We start from the raw sequence: 18,356 nt of genomic DNA, 5'->3' as shown, positions 1-18,356 counted from the left end.
GCTATTTTTCATGTGTAAATGTGTGCTCACATCACTGCATTTCCCCCATCTATGTGATTGATATTTTTTTTTAATTGGTAGTCAATTACCTATCACATGGTATTAAATACAAGATTCATCTCGAATATCACCTGTAAAGAAAGTTTAGGGAATATACAAATGTACACCTCAGAGCTGGACTCATATGGACAGACCAAGTAGATAACAAACTGCTTCAAAAAGTATTTTCCAATTCTTCCTTGTCTTTATAAATCATTTTATTTTCTGTATTCTCAATTTTATTAATTAATGTCTTTGTAATCTACATGTCATTCCATCAGGCTTTCATTAGCAAATTGATATAAACTCCCAATCAATGTCCCTCACCTATCCAAATGTTTCAGGTCCTCGTGCACCTGCATCAGGCTTTGTTTAGCACCTGCTAGTATAACCTGTTCTTGCAGTCATACATTTCAGCAATGGCAGGGAAATGTAGGCATGCAATTTATACCTGTACTAGATAGATGGAAATGCTCCAATGACTACTAAGGCCAGGTAATGAAGAAGACTCTAGAACTAGCTATATTTTATAGCATCTAACAATATTTAGGATTCAATGCACAAGCCTTTAGTGCAGTGTCCTGGATGCACTAATCTCTTCTCTGGATCGTGCACCCAAGGATAAAGGCTGCATAGTTCCAAGGTGAAAATGCCCAGCATTTGAACAGCATTGCAAAGAAGATATTCCAACCTCAGAAATTCTCCAATGAACCATTTATTGCTTTTGCAAATTTGCCATAGAGGTTTCAGTGCATGCTACTAGCTTGAGTCAGATTCCTTTGCTCTGTAGCTCACAGTATGGCGCCGTCTCCTTTTTGGCTGAGAGCTTTCTAGCTCGTATGAAGGCCAGTGAAATCCTCTGGTGTAAAAACTGCTTTGGCCTCCACTGATTTCTTCTGAATCAGAGTCTTCTTGTAAAGGAAAGGAGAATATCTTATCTGGATACACTTCACTTAGTTTGTCTTCAAAGAACATCTGCAGGTTTCTTCCAGCTTCTGCTACCTCTGAATCTGGCTGTAAGAGAAGAGAGCATTAGAATTCATGTGTTGTCAGCAATAAAGAAGACAACAATATAAAATTGAAGTTGTATTGCAAGTAATGCAGCACTTCTCTCATAGGATAATTTAATTCGCATGCCAGGGCCTCTGTAATTAAGAACCTTTCTGGTGCATGGGAGTATTTTACTGCACTTAGGAGGTTTTTCATTTAATTCTGAAAGCAAATATTTATATCACTCTATTAACTTTGGGTTGTTGTTATACTTTAGATACATTAAATGAAGTACATCAATCATCATACTATATAATAAAAGGCCAGATATATGTGTTTCCGAAGCTGTCCTGCAATGTTCACCTGCTATCAGCAGTAGAGGGAGCTGTTGCCTTACATATAGACTTCAAGTTCATCTTCCAGGCCAACAAAATGGTGTATTTCAACTATAATAACATACGATTAGATGCAGAAAGCGGCCCATGACAGGGATACCACATTAACAGCATACTTCAAGTTGCATACACTATGAAAATAGATACATTTAAACAACATATAAATATAAAATAAATTCCTTTTGTCAATATCCTTATGTATTATGTAATTATTCATTGTAATATTTCTTGGAATGTATTATTATATCAATAATATCCTTCATGTATGTTCAACACTTTATTTGACTTCAATTTACTTTATTTTATGATCTGATGTATACTTTGAATCATGCTGCACGTGAATTGTATTACTTGGACATCCCTCAATATTATATATTTGAGTCCAAAACCCGTAAGTGGAATCCAAGGCAATGAGGAGCGGATACAACAATTGGCCCTATGCGTTATGTGGAACTTTCAACAGATTCAGCAGGATTTTGCTTGAGGTTACTACTCGCCCACAGAAAAGGAGCAAGATCCTTTACAAAAAATGTTTTTCTATTAACATAAATTACATTAAAATACACCACATCATATATTTACTGTGAACATGTCTTCCTTTACACACATTATCCTGTGTACACAGGACTTTCCACTAGTAAATATATATTTGGGAGCTTCCGAAATATGACATTAACAAAATATTTGCTCCAAGCACATAGAACAAGGTCCTGTATTCTGCCCACCCTTACCATTCATAAGAACAACTATTGTTTTAAAGGGGCATTCTTGATCTATTGTCCAACTACAGTAATGTTAGAGCTAGAATTTCAAACAAAATCGCATGAAATCTCAGACAGGTATACTTGTTTGCAGTTGTAGATCATTTGATTAACTTCAACCTGTTTCATGTGCTTGGCACATTTTCTTAAAAAAAATTACTATTCAGTAATATATAAGAGTCTTTGGCATTTTTGGGTGGAGGTCATGGTGTACCTAACAGTATTAAACCTATATAATGATGAAAACTAAAGGCACACCAATAGTAAAACAGCACAACAATTTGGTGGGAAGAGGACATTCTCATTTTGTCAGGAAGCGTGGCATACCAGTTTGATTTTCTGTAATTTGTGATTTTACAAAGTGGCGTTGAGACACAAAGCCCAGTGGGCCACCCACTGAAATTCATGTGCATGCGCTCTGCATGAGAAGCTTGGTATGCAAGTAATTTCAATGAAATGTAAGAGATATTGAATGAGCTCCCTCTAACAATCCTCTGTGGCACACGGCACACAGCAGATACGGATGGGACTGCCATCAAAGCTTTCTCCCACAAAATCTGAACCTTTAGTGGGGCATACTCAGAGTCTCATCCCTGACTCATGCATTACTTCAACTCTATTTCAGGAATGACATTGAATATTCGTTTACAGTTTATTAAATTACAAGAACTTCTTCAAATCTATCTAAAGTTGTCAGCTAAAACATAAAGTGAAATAAAATCAAAGCTGCTATACATTCCGAATGCATAATCAAATCACTTTAGACAAAGCAATAAAATCACACATCAAATTTAGGAAATAGTCATCACAGAGAATAGAAAGAACACATTCTTTATTATATATCTTTTGACAAAGGCTAAGTGATACCTCTTTTCTCCAACTCATTTAGCCCACAGTTTATCTATATAGTCATTTATTTATTGGTAATTAAGCTCCAGCATAGCACCCCCAGAATAAGGTTACAGGACATGGGATCTTTCACAAGCTTTAGAAGATATTTGTATCAGGCACGTACATAAGAAGGGGCGTGGGAGAAGGGCAGAGATAATGCTACAATGACAATAAGAGCAGTTTGAATGGGAAAAAAATGGTAATGGGAGTATCATAAGTGCAAGACCAGGGAAGATATGTGTTGGTTAAGTCACATGACCAGATTCCTTGTGAACAAAGAGTTGTCAGGAGGTGAGTGGAAAGGATTTTTGATGGTTGTCTTCCTATCTGAGTGCCACTCTTTCCATACAGATACCCTAGCAGTGTCTAGTGGTTTACCGCCCTGCTTCTTTTTCCAAAAGGTTGACGCTACAAGGGTCTTGGAGAAAGAGAATCTAGGATGCCTGGCTGGATAGTACTTTTTCACCTTCTGGATGAAGTAGCAAAGGCCAGTGTTTCCAAGGGTCTCTGTGAATGATGCACAGTGCTCTAGATTCAATGCAAGCTTCTACAGGAAGCCAATGCAAAGTGATCAGTGCAAGTATCATGCGCATGACCTTTCAACCCCATTATCAGTTTGGCTGCATTATATTGGATTGTCTTGAGAAGAAGTGTTCGGCATTTAGGAAGAAACAAGTGGAGACTGTCGCAAAAGTGAGATTACCATTGTTGTGAGTGTATGGATCTGCTGAGAGAAACTAAGGAACCCATCAAATACTACACCCTTATTTTTTGCTGAGGAGGTGAATGGGTAGAATCCTACGAGTTGAAGGTCAGGACAACGGTAACAAAAGAGTAATGGAAGAAACAAAGTGAATGATCTCTCTTTTTGATGCAGTAAGACATAGGGCCTCATTACACGGACGGCGGTAAGGGTTAACGGTCACCGTTAATGGCAACGGTGACCGTTAACCCTTACCGCCGTACTACGAGGTCCCTTTGCGGGTTGGAGGAATTAACGCCTGCTTCTTGCAGGCGTTAAGTACCAACCCGCTAAGGGACCTCGGAGCTAATTACGGCACCGCAAAATTGCGGTGCCGTAATTAGCGCCTTCCCCATTCCCATAGAGCCCTATGGGGCAGAAATGGGAATGGGGAAGGGCAATGGCGGAAAGGGGATTTACCGCCCCTCCAACCTTGGAATGGGGCGGTAAATCCCCTTTCCGCCAAGGCGGTGCCGGTAATTTACCGGCATGGTCCAGGGTGCTAATAGCACCCTGGATTACCGCCTTCCGTGTAATGAGGCCCATAGGCTTTTAAGCAGAGTGGTGGATATGCAATGTACATCCAGCGATGAGTTGGTCAGATTTAATGCTGAGTATCATCTGTATATATTTAAAATGTGGGCAAAAAAGGAAAAATGATGTCTGATGGAGGTTTGTAGTAGACATTAAAAGTCAAACGCAGCCAATTGTGGAATGCCACAATTGTATATGATAGATTTATAAAGGTAGTGACGAGAGCGAACTTGAAGCTATCTGTCAGGGAAGAAGAGATCAATTTGTGGGCAGTGCCATCAATGCCAAAGTTGGGTTTTAGGTCGCTTAGTAGGGTGGAGTGGACCACAATGCCACCGGATACCAAAGGATCCTGCAGGATGAGGATAGCAAGAGTGCTTTGTGAAGGGTATTCAAGATCTCATCCCTTAAGAATCGAATAGCACACTCTGTGCCTTAGGTTAGTCTGAACCCTGACTGGTGACCATGTAGGAGGTTGTTGCTTTTGCTCAATTCCATAAACTGTTGTCATGCAGCCTTTCTGATGATCATGTTAATGTAGTGTGTGTTTGCTATTAAGCAGCAATTAGCCTGGTTATGAGGGCCAGCCTTTGCTTTTTTTAAAGAGAGGAAACATGCAGATTGTTCTGCAGAGGGGGGAAATGACCCACTGACAATGGGCTGGTATTCAAAGTCATTAGTGCAGGTGCTAAGGAGGAGATGCCCTTTTCAATGGTTTTAGCAGAGCAAAGGTAGACCTGCTCCTAAGAGGATTTCATTCTTTTGGCCTTAATGATGAGATCAGACTAGCACATATGTTTGAAGGTTGAAAAGACAGCTTCAATGTTCACTTCTGGGATTGGAGGAGCCAATGATCAGGTCATACCTGAAATGGATTATTGAATGCATCTGATCATCTCACAGAAAACCTCTGACAGACATTGAGCTCAGACCTAGGAAGGAGAAGAGGTGGAAATACACTGAGTGGAGGACATACGTTTATTGTAGCTCCTGAAAAGTTCAAAGGCTTGGTTATTGGCATGAGCTATGAGGCCATGCAAGGCGGCTTTCTTCTTTGAAGTATGACTCCATGATAGCCTTCACTTGTTGCAATCAGAGTGTTTTGTCTTCTGGAGCCCTGTTTTTGCACCAGCTATGTTCAAGTGCTCTGTTTTTGTTGTTCAGGGGTCAAGTTAGGTATTAAACTGGAAGTTGTTTTTGATGGGCAGTATGAGCTTTTGCAGAGGATTGGTGCCATGAGATCAGGGATCCTGCTTAGATTGTCATATACATTTGAGATCAGGACTTCACTGATTGGAATCTCTAAAGGTGTCACAAAAAGGTCTCTGGTCACCCATTTCATAGGTCTGACCTGAATGGTTCCCAAGTGGTTGGTGCTTTTGGGGTGGGAATCTCCAAAGTTACCCAATTCGACCAAACTTGTTATTAGTAGAATTTGATTGGTCGATGGAAGGGGATCGACATGAATGAGAGTGAGATGAATTCATGTGAATATAAGACATTCTATGTGTGGTGATCCAGCAGCCTAGGTTTCAAAGTCTGAGCCAGGCAATGCTGCAAAGCCCTCACAATCTTCCTTTACACCAGGGAATCCTAGAACTTGACAGATCAACAGGGCTGGTGCACACAAATCACGCTATTAATCATCAACGCATTCATTGCTCATGAACTCTTAAAATGTTAGATTTCTCTGGAACCCTTGATCAGGCAAATGCATTTTGGATGCTCCCAGTGTGCTAATTTAGGAAACTTTGTACAATTCACAGTTGTCATTCCCGTTACTGGTTACTAACAACCCTCTTCACTTACGATTACTGGTTTTAGATGACGGTTACCCTTTGGAAACCTGATGGTCTAAGAATTAGACTGATCAACAAGTGAAGCTATGAAAGCTTTGAATCATACGCAGAAACAAGGTGACTGGCCCTGATCATATTCTTGGTGACTTGTATATCCTATGTTGTTTGTCGTATTTTTTTTCATTTCTAGATGATGTCTTGTGATCATAACCGAAATTGGAAATGTTGGCCTTCAGCCTTCAAATTTCTGGTTTACATGAAAGGTTGCCATATCAAACCGGATAACTATAGTCAACTATAGCCGAGTAAGTAAAGATGAATCCCTGTGTTGTTTGCACCTTTTTATTATTTATCTAAATATTGCTGCGGACAATCGCTCAATGCTTTTGATTACTTCTAATTTCAGGAACTAGGTAAAAATAAAGGAGAAATCTTGTGTTTAACTTTTATTGATTTAAAGGAGGTCTACAACTCAAAGCATTGCAATCTATTATAGCCTTACCCAGCTTAGAAGGTGTGGTTGAGGACTGGGTTGACTTACTTCTTGTATTTCACACAGGTTTACCCACCTGAGTAAGGTTTGGCAAAAAGGGTGAGCAATATAGAACTGTTTTTATCGAGACAGGGGTGTGCCAGGGATGTGTTCACACCCACACAGTATTTAAACTGTTTATTTTTTATATGTATTTAATCATTCTGGGCTTGGATGTACCAATCGTTGTAGTGAAAACCACTCTGGTCTTACTTTTCACAGATGATTCAATCCTTTTGGACCACAAAGAATTCTAATATCAGACACCTTTGTTTGGGTTCCTGTTCATTATAGGGAAAGTGATCTTACAGTTAAGAAACATAAAATGAAGGTCTTGGATAATCGATCCATCAAGCAATGTTAGAACCGAGTTGGGAATGTGTTTCATCTCTGATATAGCCAGACCTAAACCTCTTTTTTTCTTCGGTGGGTGTATTCCTAAGGGTAGCGTTGATTGGACTATGCTACCTTGACAATATAGCAAGCTATCAGAGGCTAGCTTCTGTTCATGCTACGTTCTCTTGAATTGGCTTCCTCCTACTATTTAGGGGGGATTATGTTATTGCCAATAGCAAATGCCCAATGGCCGTGTCTTATTTCGCACATAAAGATCTGGTTGGCAGGCAGCCATACTTGAACTTTATGCAAGTCAAGGTGATTAAGTGGCAGTCTCTGAAATGTGGAATAAGAGTTCTACAGTTAGGAGGTCTTCAGGCCAAATGGTTTACTGCGGTTGATCAGCTGGGTGTGTGTATTATCTACTCATTACCTTTGTCGAAAACACATAATTGGTGTCCACAATGCTGCCAAGTAGAATCTATTTTCCACTTTCATTTATTGATGATACTATGATGTATTGACTAAATATTGTAGTGAAAAGGCCATGAATATGCGACAGCATGAGTGTTGTTTAAAGCTTGGAGAATGTGGGAGCAATTGATAATCCAAGCATGATTTTTACATGATATGTATACCAACAATCGTTTTGTAATTAATAAATTGTCAACCTATTAAAGGATTCCTATGTTTTATGTTAGTGATTATTGTGTTCTTTTTTCTGTTTTTGGTTGTGCATAGAGAAAGATATTGCTATTTTTTTTTTTATATTTTTCTGTTTTGCGTTTGGGTGCATGCAATGTGATGTTTTGTTTTGGATTTTCTTTTATTTTGCATTGAATTGAAACAAAAAAAGTGATGTTAATAAAACTCAGACAACTCTGGACAGACATACATTGGCAGTAAAAGCACACAGGCCTTTCTAGGAGGGTGCAGTCCTTTTTTTCACTTTGCGTAAAAGGCTACAATTGATCTTAGCACAATGATTTTAGTACTGCATTCTTGCTGCATGCTTTGCATGGCAATGCAACCATTGCAGAAGGTGGAACTGCAGTAGGCTTCTTTAAATGTTATCAATTAAGAGCAGCGATACCTCTAACAGCCACACTCTACCAACTCCTTGCAGCCCCAACATTTCTCCCAAATTCATCCTTCCAGAGAAGCTAATTGCACCTTTGTGCCACCCACCTCTGAAAAGAACACAAACATCAGTGTGGCTTTAAAACATTTTTTACAAGTGTTGAATTTACAAGCTTTGTATTCAAAAGGTCGGATTATTTTAAAGCGCAAATGCATCCTGTTAGTTGTTTTAACATAATCCGCAGTTCAATTTTCTAGTTTAAGCCTAACTTCAGTCGTGAGGAAGGGGATGGTGAAACAATCAGGAGACTTCGTGGCGGTGCTGTCACTGTATCTAAAATGCTGACATATTTTTACATCTCATGCAGTAGAGTGTTGTATTGACATAAAGAGGCAGTCCCTGATATTTGGAATAAGAGTTCTACCGTTTGGATGTTGCTGGCCCAAATGGTGTACTATGCTTGATCAAATGGTTCTTTGTGTGGTACCTATTCATTACGCTGTTGGAAAACACATCATTGGGCTAATAAACGTCGCTAAGCAACATTACTGTTCCGAAAATCAGCTTTTAAGCAACGAGCGGTCACATTATTTGTTCTCGTTGTACTATTAGTACACAATTTTGGCAAGTCTTTTATAAGTAGAAACTTCTAGTGCAGCATTTTAAATCACATTAGCCTGGAGTGTTCGATTCACTTGATCCTAAAACCTGAGCTATAGTGGAAGAATTTAGATTTTCTTTGTGATTTGGCTTCACTCTTGAGGGGGGCAGAAGGAATCTGAGAGGTAGAAAGATGCCCTCCACAGTCCACCAAGGGCCCAAGTAACCCGATCTTATCAAGCCATTCATTCTTCACATCGATGCATGTGATTAACGGTTGGGCGTCACCCTAGCTCTACTGAGTGACAAGGGGAAGAACCCTTAAACTAGGTATGTCACTGGTTAAGGAACTATTTTGTTGATAAAAGGGGTCTACATCCTGCAGCTCTCCAGATGTTTTGTACAATGACTCCCATGATCCCTTACCATTGACTATGCTGGCTAGAGCAGATGGTAGTTGTATTCCACAACATCTCGAGCGACAAAGGTTGCAAACCCCTGTGATAAAATAACGCAAATAACATCTGCTTAGCTGCATTTGCCCTCTACGTTTACAGGACTCCCTTTCGGTAAGAGAATAACAACAAAGGAAGCATTCCCTCGACTCCGGCAACCGGAGAATTATACTCTTCCAATGCTGGTGAACAGCCAATCAGGATACTAAGCCTTTTTATCCTCTTTAGGGATTTACAGCACATTTAGGGATTCTTTCCAGTTGGTTGGAATGAAGGGAGGCAGCGAATGGGGTGAGTACCTCTCTTTCCAGTGTGGGGTTTTATAATGCATTACAAGGACCGTGAGTCCATCTTTATCACGCATCCAATGAGTCTCCTTGGTAACTCTAGGCAGGAGTGGAATGCACAGCTCCTAAAACATGGCATGCAATGACTGATGGAACCGTATCCCCGAGCAGGGATGAAGATGCCGTTGCAGTACTTACGTAGTTGAATTTTGCACAGTTCCAAAACATGAGACGCACATCAAAAACCAACTCCTCAACTGTAGCATAATGTGGGATGTTCATTTTTTGAAGTTTTCCGCGTATGATTGACAGATCCATGGGTTTTTTGATGATCTGATAATAGTGACGTGCCTGCAATAAACACATTAATAATGGAAAATGAAAAATGCTTGGTTTGTCTAAAGTAGAAAAGGACAGGACACATATTGTGGAAGATGCTTGTTTTTCATGAATTTTCCCTCATCCGGCCAAAGACCCAGGCTGCGCGGCTTAACAATATGAAATTCAGGATAGTGGGATGTTGCCTGGCTGGTGGTGAAGTGGCGGCATGCGTGAAAAGGCTAAGTGACTATCTACTGACATGTGACAGTTGCTGAAGCATGCTTTGAGCCATACCACATAATAACAGTGCAGTGAATTGTGCCTCAGTGCTGCACCACATTATGCACTTGGTTGATAAGCTGGTGGACTGTAGAGGTCAAACAGTCTCCATTACAGCAAAAGCCACCGAATCCTCGCAGAGTGCTAGCTTATCTCTGCAAGTTAGTGAACTGATCAGTGGGTTGTGCTTAGCCTCAGATATCTGCGTGCAATCTGTATTCACAGGTTTAAATCTTAATTGGGTAAACTCATACCTTCATTCTTCCAAAATTAATAGATCGGATAGCATTCATTTTCGTAATACTAACTTATGTTATTATAGCTCCTAGAATTGGGAGGAGCACTGCACTAAGCACTATGTAAAGACGTGATACAAGGAAACCCAAAGTGAACTGTCCCATGAGCGGCTGTGTACATTTCAAAATAAGTCAGAAGTCCCTCACACGACAAATGTCCTGAGTCTGCCCAGCATTGAAGAGCACTAGGTAAACACAGGAAAAGTCTGACAGGGCAATTCTTCAATGAAGCTAAATCATTACTAATTCTGAGCGGTCATTAACAGAAAAAAGCTTCATTAGCACTGTCCATCAAAATCTTGAAATACATGCCATCAGTACACATTGATCTCTGAGCCTCAATATTCCTTTGGAGGGTGCTATGTAATAACCCAATGTGGCAACTAAGCTTTCCCAGAGGTTCTCAATATATTGACGATTGGTCTTTGCAATGGAGAAGAAGTCCCCATGTTCACATCACTACAGGAGAAGCGTGTATCAGGGCACTCACAATCAGCGCCCGCTACAGCACACGCAGCATTTGAGTTTCCGATCATTCACAATGTTTTATCAAAATCAATCAACACTAATCCCTATGTTTGTGTGTATAACCTTTAAATCTCTAGGCAATAGCAGTACTATTTTCTGTTAATACAGAAACGTACTATAAAAGAGGTATTACAACGACAAGGGCATACAAGGCAAAAACAAGAGGGCAAAGATAAATTGGCATGATCAAAGCCAGCTCTCGAGCAGAAGGGAGTTATGCATCCAGGAAGGCGAATTCAAGACCACAAAGCCAACCCCCAGGACTCTGTTTAAGATCCCAGTGATGGGTGACTATTTCCATCACAGAAGGTCAAAGGGCGTATAGCAGGCATTCTTCGGAGGCCTTGGTTTAGGACACAGTAAATAGCATGTTTCTCAATGTCTTTCATGGTAAGGCATCACTTTATTCTATAGTAAACATGTGAATGCTCACCAGAGGACTTACTGGCTCCTGGAATGGAAGGCTGAGGCTGCTGCAGTACAGGGAAAGCACCAGCTTTTCACACTTCTGCAAAAGATAAATAAAAACCTTTATGAAAACACTTGGCAAACTATCCAAAAGTCCAACATTGCTTTGCTTCGATTCCCTGACTTATTTTAACAGACACAAAACAACTTGGAGGTAGTGTGTCTCTTGTGGGGTGGGAAGAGTACATTCGGAAGATGTCAAAGGATTGTTTACTAATTGCAGCTGTGTAAATGGCAGAGGGTGTGTCCTGTGCCCAATGGGTTTGGGAACATAGGGGTGGCCAATGTCTCGGCCATCACCATTAGCTATGGCCGGGGTCTGCAACCTTTGGCTCTCCAGCAAATGGTGAGGGATCATGCAATCAATGGTGAGGGAGTCGGACTACAAAACCTCTGAGCACTGGCAAGTTATAGACCACTGAACATTGGTATCAACAAAGTGTATATGAGATAAATGGCCTCCTAAAAAACATCAGGAGGATGCTGCCATTCACCCAGGTGTTTGTGACCGTATAAAAAAGTGAGACAACCTGTGCAATTACTTCTTTGTCTCGGGAGGATAGCTCAGCAGCAACGTTCTTGCCTTGGAAGCAAGACGACACGGAGCAATGCAGGTTCGATCGACGGGTCCGCGTTTAGAAACCTCTGGGTATTAAGCGCGTTATAAATAACCTATCATATCATAACATGACATGCCCCGTCTTTTTACAAAAGATAGGGGGTACTTAACTCCTTCTAACACATTGGGGGTCATTACGACCCTGGCGTTAAGGGGTTAACGGTGCCGTAAAAGGCTGCGGCGCCGTTAACGCCTTACTACGAGGTCCCTTTGCTACTCCCGACCTAAATGGCTGGTCTGGACCAGCCGGTAAAGTAGGGACCCGCAAAGGGACCTTGATGGCAATTACGGTACCGCAATTTGCGGTACCGTAATTGCCGCCTTTCCCATTGAGCCCTATGGGGCAGAAATGGGAATGGGGAAGGGCCATGGAGAAAGGGGGAATTACCGCCCCGCCAACCTTGGAATGGGGTGGTAATTCCCCCTTTCTCCATGGCGGAATCCGGCATGGACCATGGTGCTAATAGCACCATGGTTTCGCGCCGGAGTCCTAATGAGGCATGGCCCTCATTAGGATCCCTTGTAACACTGCCAACCTCCTGCAATATTTGGCCTCGTGCTCACTCTGAGATTTTCCAGTTGCAGATGTGTACAATACATGTGGATTGTATGTTTACTGCATTTAATGCAAACTGACTTGCTTTAAAATCATTTAATTATTAATGTGATGCAAACGTGATGTTAAGCAGTGTAATAATAGTGCATCTGCTAGCCAGATTTGTAGTTTGGAGTACACATATAGCTGCCTGCTCTCCTGTAATATCTTCCAGCAGGGTATTAACTAGACAAGCCACTGCGTGATCTACGTAACGACTAATGACTAAGATTTATCAGCGAAAGCTACTTCAGAGGAAAGACGTCTGATCAGCTAGTTACACCTTTAATTATATGGTTCTCCTGCAATAAACTCCATTGCGGATCTAGATGAACACATTACCTTGTGGTTTTCTCCTCAACTAATGATAGTGAATTATCAGAGCAAGGTGCTTCAGAAGAAAGGAGTCTAAACACCTTGTCACCCATATAAGTGTCTAAGTGGCAGTTGGACATCTGGTTAAGGAGCTGCATTTCACACCTTGTGCTGGTGCTGGCTACATGCATAGTGAGGTCCCAGTTCAACAGACATATGTTATTACAGGGTAGTGGTGACATCATGCTCTTATTAGAGGTGTTCAGTAATGCCACAACTAGACTACAAAAAGATGATATGCACATATCTATATAGATATTGGAATCTTTAATGCCTTATATACATATAACGTATCCTCAACTGAACAGCATAATGATATTACAAACCACTGAGGAGTTCTGTGCTATATACGTTAAACCACATGGGCATGGACATCCAAAGTGGTTTACAGTATCCATAAAATGTACCCAATAAAAAAACAAGAGCTATGATTCCTGGTAGTGGCATTACAACCCTTGGAAGGTGTGTGAAGCCTTCTCATTGGATAATCTGAGGGCTCTATGAATTGGTATAGTAAGCAGATTGTTCAAACCCCACATTCCACGTGCCCAATGGTATCGTGAATCACATTGGCAGCCAATTCCCCATGACCCCCAGGCGGATGTATGTACTATCAACATCTTTGTGCATACGTGCCTGCAAGCAATTCCTCAGGATAGCCCACCCATTTGTATACTAACAAAAGGGTCTGTGTATAGACGTGTTAATTTAAATACCAAAAGGGAGCAGGCATTACCCCCAGGATGTAGAGAACACTATCCTGTCTGTCATTAAGGCATATGAAGGCATTACCTGCTGCCACCATGTACGGCCTTTTGACTCTTTTTTCTTTCTCATGAAAGAGCACAGGGATTATAACAGCATTAGAGACCCCCACCTTGGCTGTACCTATTAATTATGGGTGTGTAAAACTCAGTAAACACTCCGCTGTGATCAGGCCTTTAACTCATTCTTCTAAGCAAATAACACTACTTTACGGCACTCAAACAGAGCTTATAAAGCTTAATTATCACATGGTTTTCATTATACACTGACTATAAGCCAATCAAAATGCACTGAATACAATCTTTGTTCTCTGGTCTAGACCTAATTTCAACCATTCTGACTTGATCAGCAGCCTGACAAAACGCACAAAACAACAGTTTTCAGCTTTGTAAAGTCACTTAAATCCCTCAAATTAGCAAACAGAAAGAAACCCCAAAATGCTTATTGTTAATAGTACCATGTTTATTAAATTAACATTACAAGTCACCTATGTGTGCTAATTTTTCCACTACAATAAAAGACTTTCATTTTTAGTTGCACAGCTCCATGTGCAAATAGCCTTACAGACCTACGGCTAGGTCATTATCTCTTGGGATAATAACCCTTTCTCCACTTATAGCTCTTGGCTTCACCATGCTGTTATCTTATAATTGTTCATTAATGTCACAGATAACGGGTTCTCTTTGATTTAGTTACATCTGACTATTACATTCTACATAAGAGATGGCTTCAGTGCTCTACTCAACAACATGTAACCCTGTCACCAGTCTTTTTAGACCTGCACCACTGATCAACCTAGAACCATCCCTGACTCTCCACTTGAGGCCCATCCAAGCACCATTGCTTTAGACATCTGTAAAATATAACTACATTATGATAATATAAGTACGACGATGAAGAATAACACGGTATAGATGGCCTAATGTACAACACTGCTTTGTAGTTGAGAGGCATCTGCTACAATAAGCTAGTCTGTGGGATTTTGAATGAAGGGAAGGTATGCCTACTGGGGATGCATTGGTAATGAAGCATACAACCATGTACTACGAGGTGTTTATATATAAACGATTGGTCAGGGCAATCCCGAACAGAGCCACAGTAAAACATACACTGACATTCAGTAGTCTTTTTCAAACATACAATCTTATTTTATGTATTTTCACAAATCAGTTTATTGACATGACATACCTTGAACCCATGTATAGTGAACCTCCCATATTCAAAAAACAATAAAACACCCAGTTACTGTCATAGATACTTTTTTTGTCATCTGGTGATTTTTTACATATACATCCTTGTCTTCTTGGGCAAGGTTTACAATGAAACAATACAGACTTAACCAAATAATGGTTTCTGCCACTTTGGCATATGGAAATAAACGAGTTGACACAAAAGTGTTTCAGCCTATTGCATTTTGGGAAGCTCCAATCTAACAGCCTTCATCAGGATGTGAATTGTGCCAAAGGTTCCACACTGTCTGTGGTATGTCTAGTGGTGTAAAACACATTACACAGTGGCCCTCATTAGGACTCCGGTGCTAAACCATGGTGCTATTAGCACCATGGTCCATGCCGGAGTCTGCCATGGAGAAAGGGGAATTACCACCCCATTCCAAGGTTGGCGGGGCGGTAATTCCCCCTTTCTCCATGGCCCTTCCCCATTCCCATTTTTGCCCCATAGGGCTCAATGGGAATGGGGAAGGCGGCAATTACGGTACCGCAAATTGCGGTACTGTAATTGCCATCAAGGTCCCTTTGCAGGTCCCTACTTTAACGGCTGGTCCAGACCAGCCGTTCAGGTCGGGAGCCGCAAAGGGACCTCGTAGTAAGGCATTAAGGGGTTAATGGCACCACAGCCTTTTACGGCGCCGTTAACCCCTTAACGCTTGGGTCGTAATGAGGCCCAGTAAGTTGATGCTGCCAAACGGGTGGTGTTACGAAGCAAACACTATCAAAGTTCATGTGCGAGGCTGTGGCACAATGAATGTGCACCCAATACCGGTAGGGAACATGTCCAAGGGTATGGTCCCAGCGTGGGCAAATGTGCCCCCTAAAGACAAAGTAGAGGAGATTGAGGGATCAATGTGTCCTCCGCGAGGTGAAAGTTCCTTTTAATGGCACCGCACAAGAGGCTTCATCATAGCTAGCATCCGTGCATCTGGTCGGTGCAGTTGCCATGTTTAGTCTGAATTTGTGGCAGAGGGCCTGAGATCCAAGACGGCCACCATTACGGATACTAATTTAGTTTTCAAACTGTAACTGCTTTTAAGGTAGTTCTATGGTAAATCTGCTAAGTAGGTGTTTTGTAAAACATGATCAAAGGATTAGAAAAGTTTATATACAGAATGGTTTGATATCTTTTACCTTTTCCGAGATAAAGCCTGGTAAATTATTGCTACTTCTTTGAAAACCTTTCACTGTATGCTCACTAAATTAGAAAGTTTGAAATAATGTGAAATATTCTATTAAAACTACAGTAGCTATTTACATTTGAAGAGAGAAAGGAAGGTTTTACAGGTCATCTTCTCAGTCCCAGAGTTAATTTTCATCATCTACAAAACCGTTGTAATCATAGAGCTCTTTGTCGCCACAGCACTTACACAGTTCTGTGCACCTTAGTGACTGAGCTCCACATTTGCAATGCACAGCACACCATCCTTTCATGCATGCAGACCGTGTCAGCTGTATGATTGATTGTGGTGTACATAGCAGAATACACATATTAATAGAATATTGATTATCTGCCTTCTACCACCCGAATTGTGATGGCTCTGGGAGAATCAGGCATTGTTGATCAGTGCATCACCACTCATCACCTGGTAATCAGTTTTTAAGATGTATGGTATTAGAGAGCATGTTATTGGTGGCAGATTTTCACTTTGCATCTCTTTTTTTGTGAACATCCACCAGCGCAGTTGGCCAATGTCTGAAGTCTTTCTTCCTAGCTAGTAGACTTGACAAATGAATTGGTCTATCAATCATTCATTTTCCTTCTAATATTCTTCTAGACATACAAGTCTTCCCAAAGCTTTAAGGATTTCTTTTTCTGAGGTCTTGAAATCTTTCCATAAAGATAGTTTTCCTTTCTTCGTAAAGCACCCGGTAACATTACACCCGGAAAGAGCATGAAGGCCTAGTAATGCAGGCACTTTTGTAGGCCACAAGGAGAAGCACACACATTTGAGATCTATACATCTTCGGTTAGTTCCAACTCCTGTGACAAACATGCTGTCAGATGGGAAAAACAGTGGCCACCACAGTGAAAGGACAAAAACATTGGTAGCAGGTGAAAAAATGTGAAGGGTAGTAGCATGAGGACGTGATAAATAAAGGGAATGAAGAATTATTTGTGTGTCTTCCTCCTCATGTGTGCTTTCAATGTCTCCAACAACTTTTTGATTTAATGACTTAGCTACATTCTTCCAACTGGCTACCAGGCTTCTTTTTGTCCTCTGTGCATGCAGAATTGCTTTATTTAAGAGGTAAGCTGTTAACTCTTCTTTAGTTTTAGAATGCAATATGAGGGTTCTCATGGTAAATGTTTCAATATTTGTAGACTACGTGATGTTGTACTCAACAGGTGGGGCTTTTCCTGCTCTTTTCCTTTGCATGGAGTTCTTAAGTGAATTTTCTTGGTAGGTGTCAAATACTAAATTAGTTTCATCATACTTGAGCAGATAAGGTTTTATTTTCTTGTTGAATTCATTCATTTGCAAGGTCATGGCATATGACGGTTTCTGCAGTGCTGGCAATTCTGCCATTCCATCAAGGACAGCTGCTGAATATGTTTGCTCTGGTACTGATAATCTGTCCTTATTAACAAATGAAGAGACTTCTGCCATTTTGTTAGAAACCTCTGCATGTTGTTTCTCTGCCAGTATCTTCATCAGCGTACTTTAGTTCCAACTAAAATCATTGTACCATCTAGGTTGAACATTGTAAGAGGCACTGCAGAGACTTCCTAATTACTCAAGCATTCCTGTAGATCAAGGTCAGTTCGACTTAATGAATCAATCAGCAAATTTGTGAACAAAGAACGGTCTGCCTTCAACTGCACTATGGTGTCTGATACTTTTGTCTGAACAACTTTGTGTTCACCTTTACATAGATGAAGGTTCTCTATCTTCATTGGTGCCCACAGGCTACAACTGTCTCCTTTAATCTGGTCTTCTTTAAAGCTGTTGTACATTTGGCAACATTTTTCTGTCATTCTTGATGTATGCATCTGAATTTCTTCATCAAAAACTGCCTTTGTTGAAATGTTGATGAGTTATTTTCCATCATAACTCACAGGATCAGTCAATGGGCCTCATTACAAGTTGGACGGCACAGTAATAATGTGGCAGTAATAAGGTTTACCGGTATGTTACCGCACCGGCCAACTACAAGTTTGCCGGTGGGCACCTGATTTACCTCCAACTAATAGATGGAGGAAAGTCAGTCACCTTCCTGGCAAAAATCACTGGTATTACCAGTAACGGTAATAGTCCATGGAATGGGAATTTACAACCATTGCCAGCCCTCATAATCTGGTAGTGATACTGCTGGACCAAGTGCTGGTAATGGTATGGTGGTATCCAGTCGGATTTATCAGTGGGATACCACCAAACTTGTAATGAGGCCCAATGTCATGTTCGAGTTGTAGATCTGATGAACATCTTCCTTTTGG

The 18,356-nt window shown here is 40.9% G+C and overlaps 1 protein-coding gene across 1 annotated transcript in view; it reads right to left on the bottom strand.

The window, feature by feature from the left end:
• Window positions 1-249: 249 nt before the first annotated feature.
• TRIM66 (tripartite motif containing 66) overlaps window positions 250-18,356 on the bottom strand; it is a 482,967-nt gene continuing 464,860 nt past the window's right edge. Inside the window, exons 16-18 of the mRNA XM_069623711.1 lie at window positions 11,300-11,374; window positions 9,641-9,793; window positions 250-1,053 (exon numbers count right to left, since the gene is read on the bottom strand). Coding sequence (XP_069479812.1) covers window positions 799-1,053; window positions 9,641-9,793; window positions 11,300-11,374 — 483 coding nt within the window. The 3' untranslated portion in view covers window positions 250-798. The remainder of the gene's footprint in view (window positions 1,054-9,640; window positions 9,794-11,299; window positions 11,375-18,356) is intronic.

The sequence above is a fragment of the Ambystoma mexicanum genome, chromosome 11 (genome assembly GCF_040938575.1).
Source record: "Ambystoma mexicanum isolate Mex_15411 chromosome 11, UKY_AmexF1_1, whole genome shotgun sequence".
Classification (NCBI taxonomy): domain Eukaryota; kingdom Metazoa; phylum Chordata; class Amphibia; order Caudata; family Ambystomatidae; genus Ambystoma; species Ambystoma mexicanum.
This window is presented reverse-complemented; position numbering and strand designations above follow the sequence as displayed.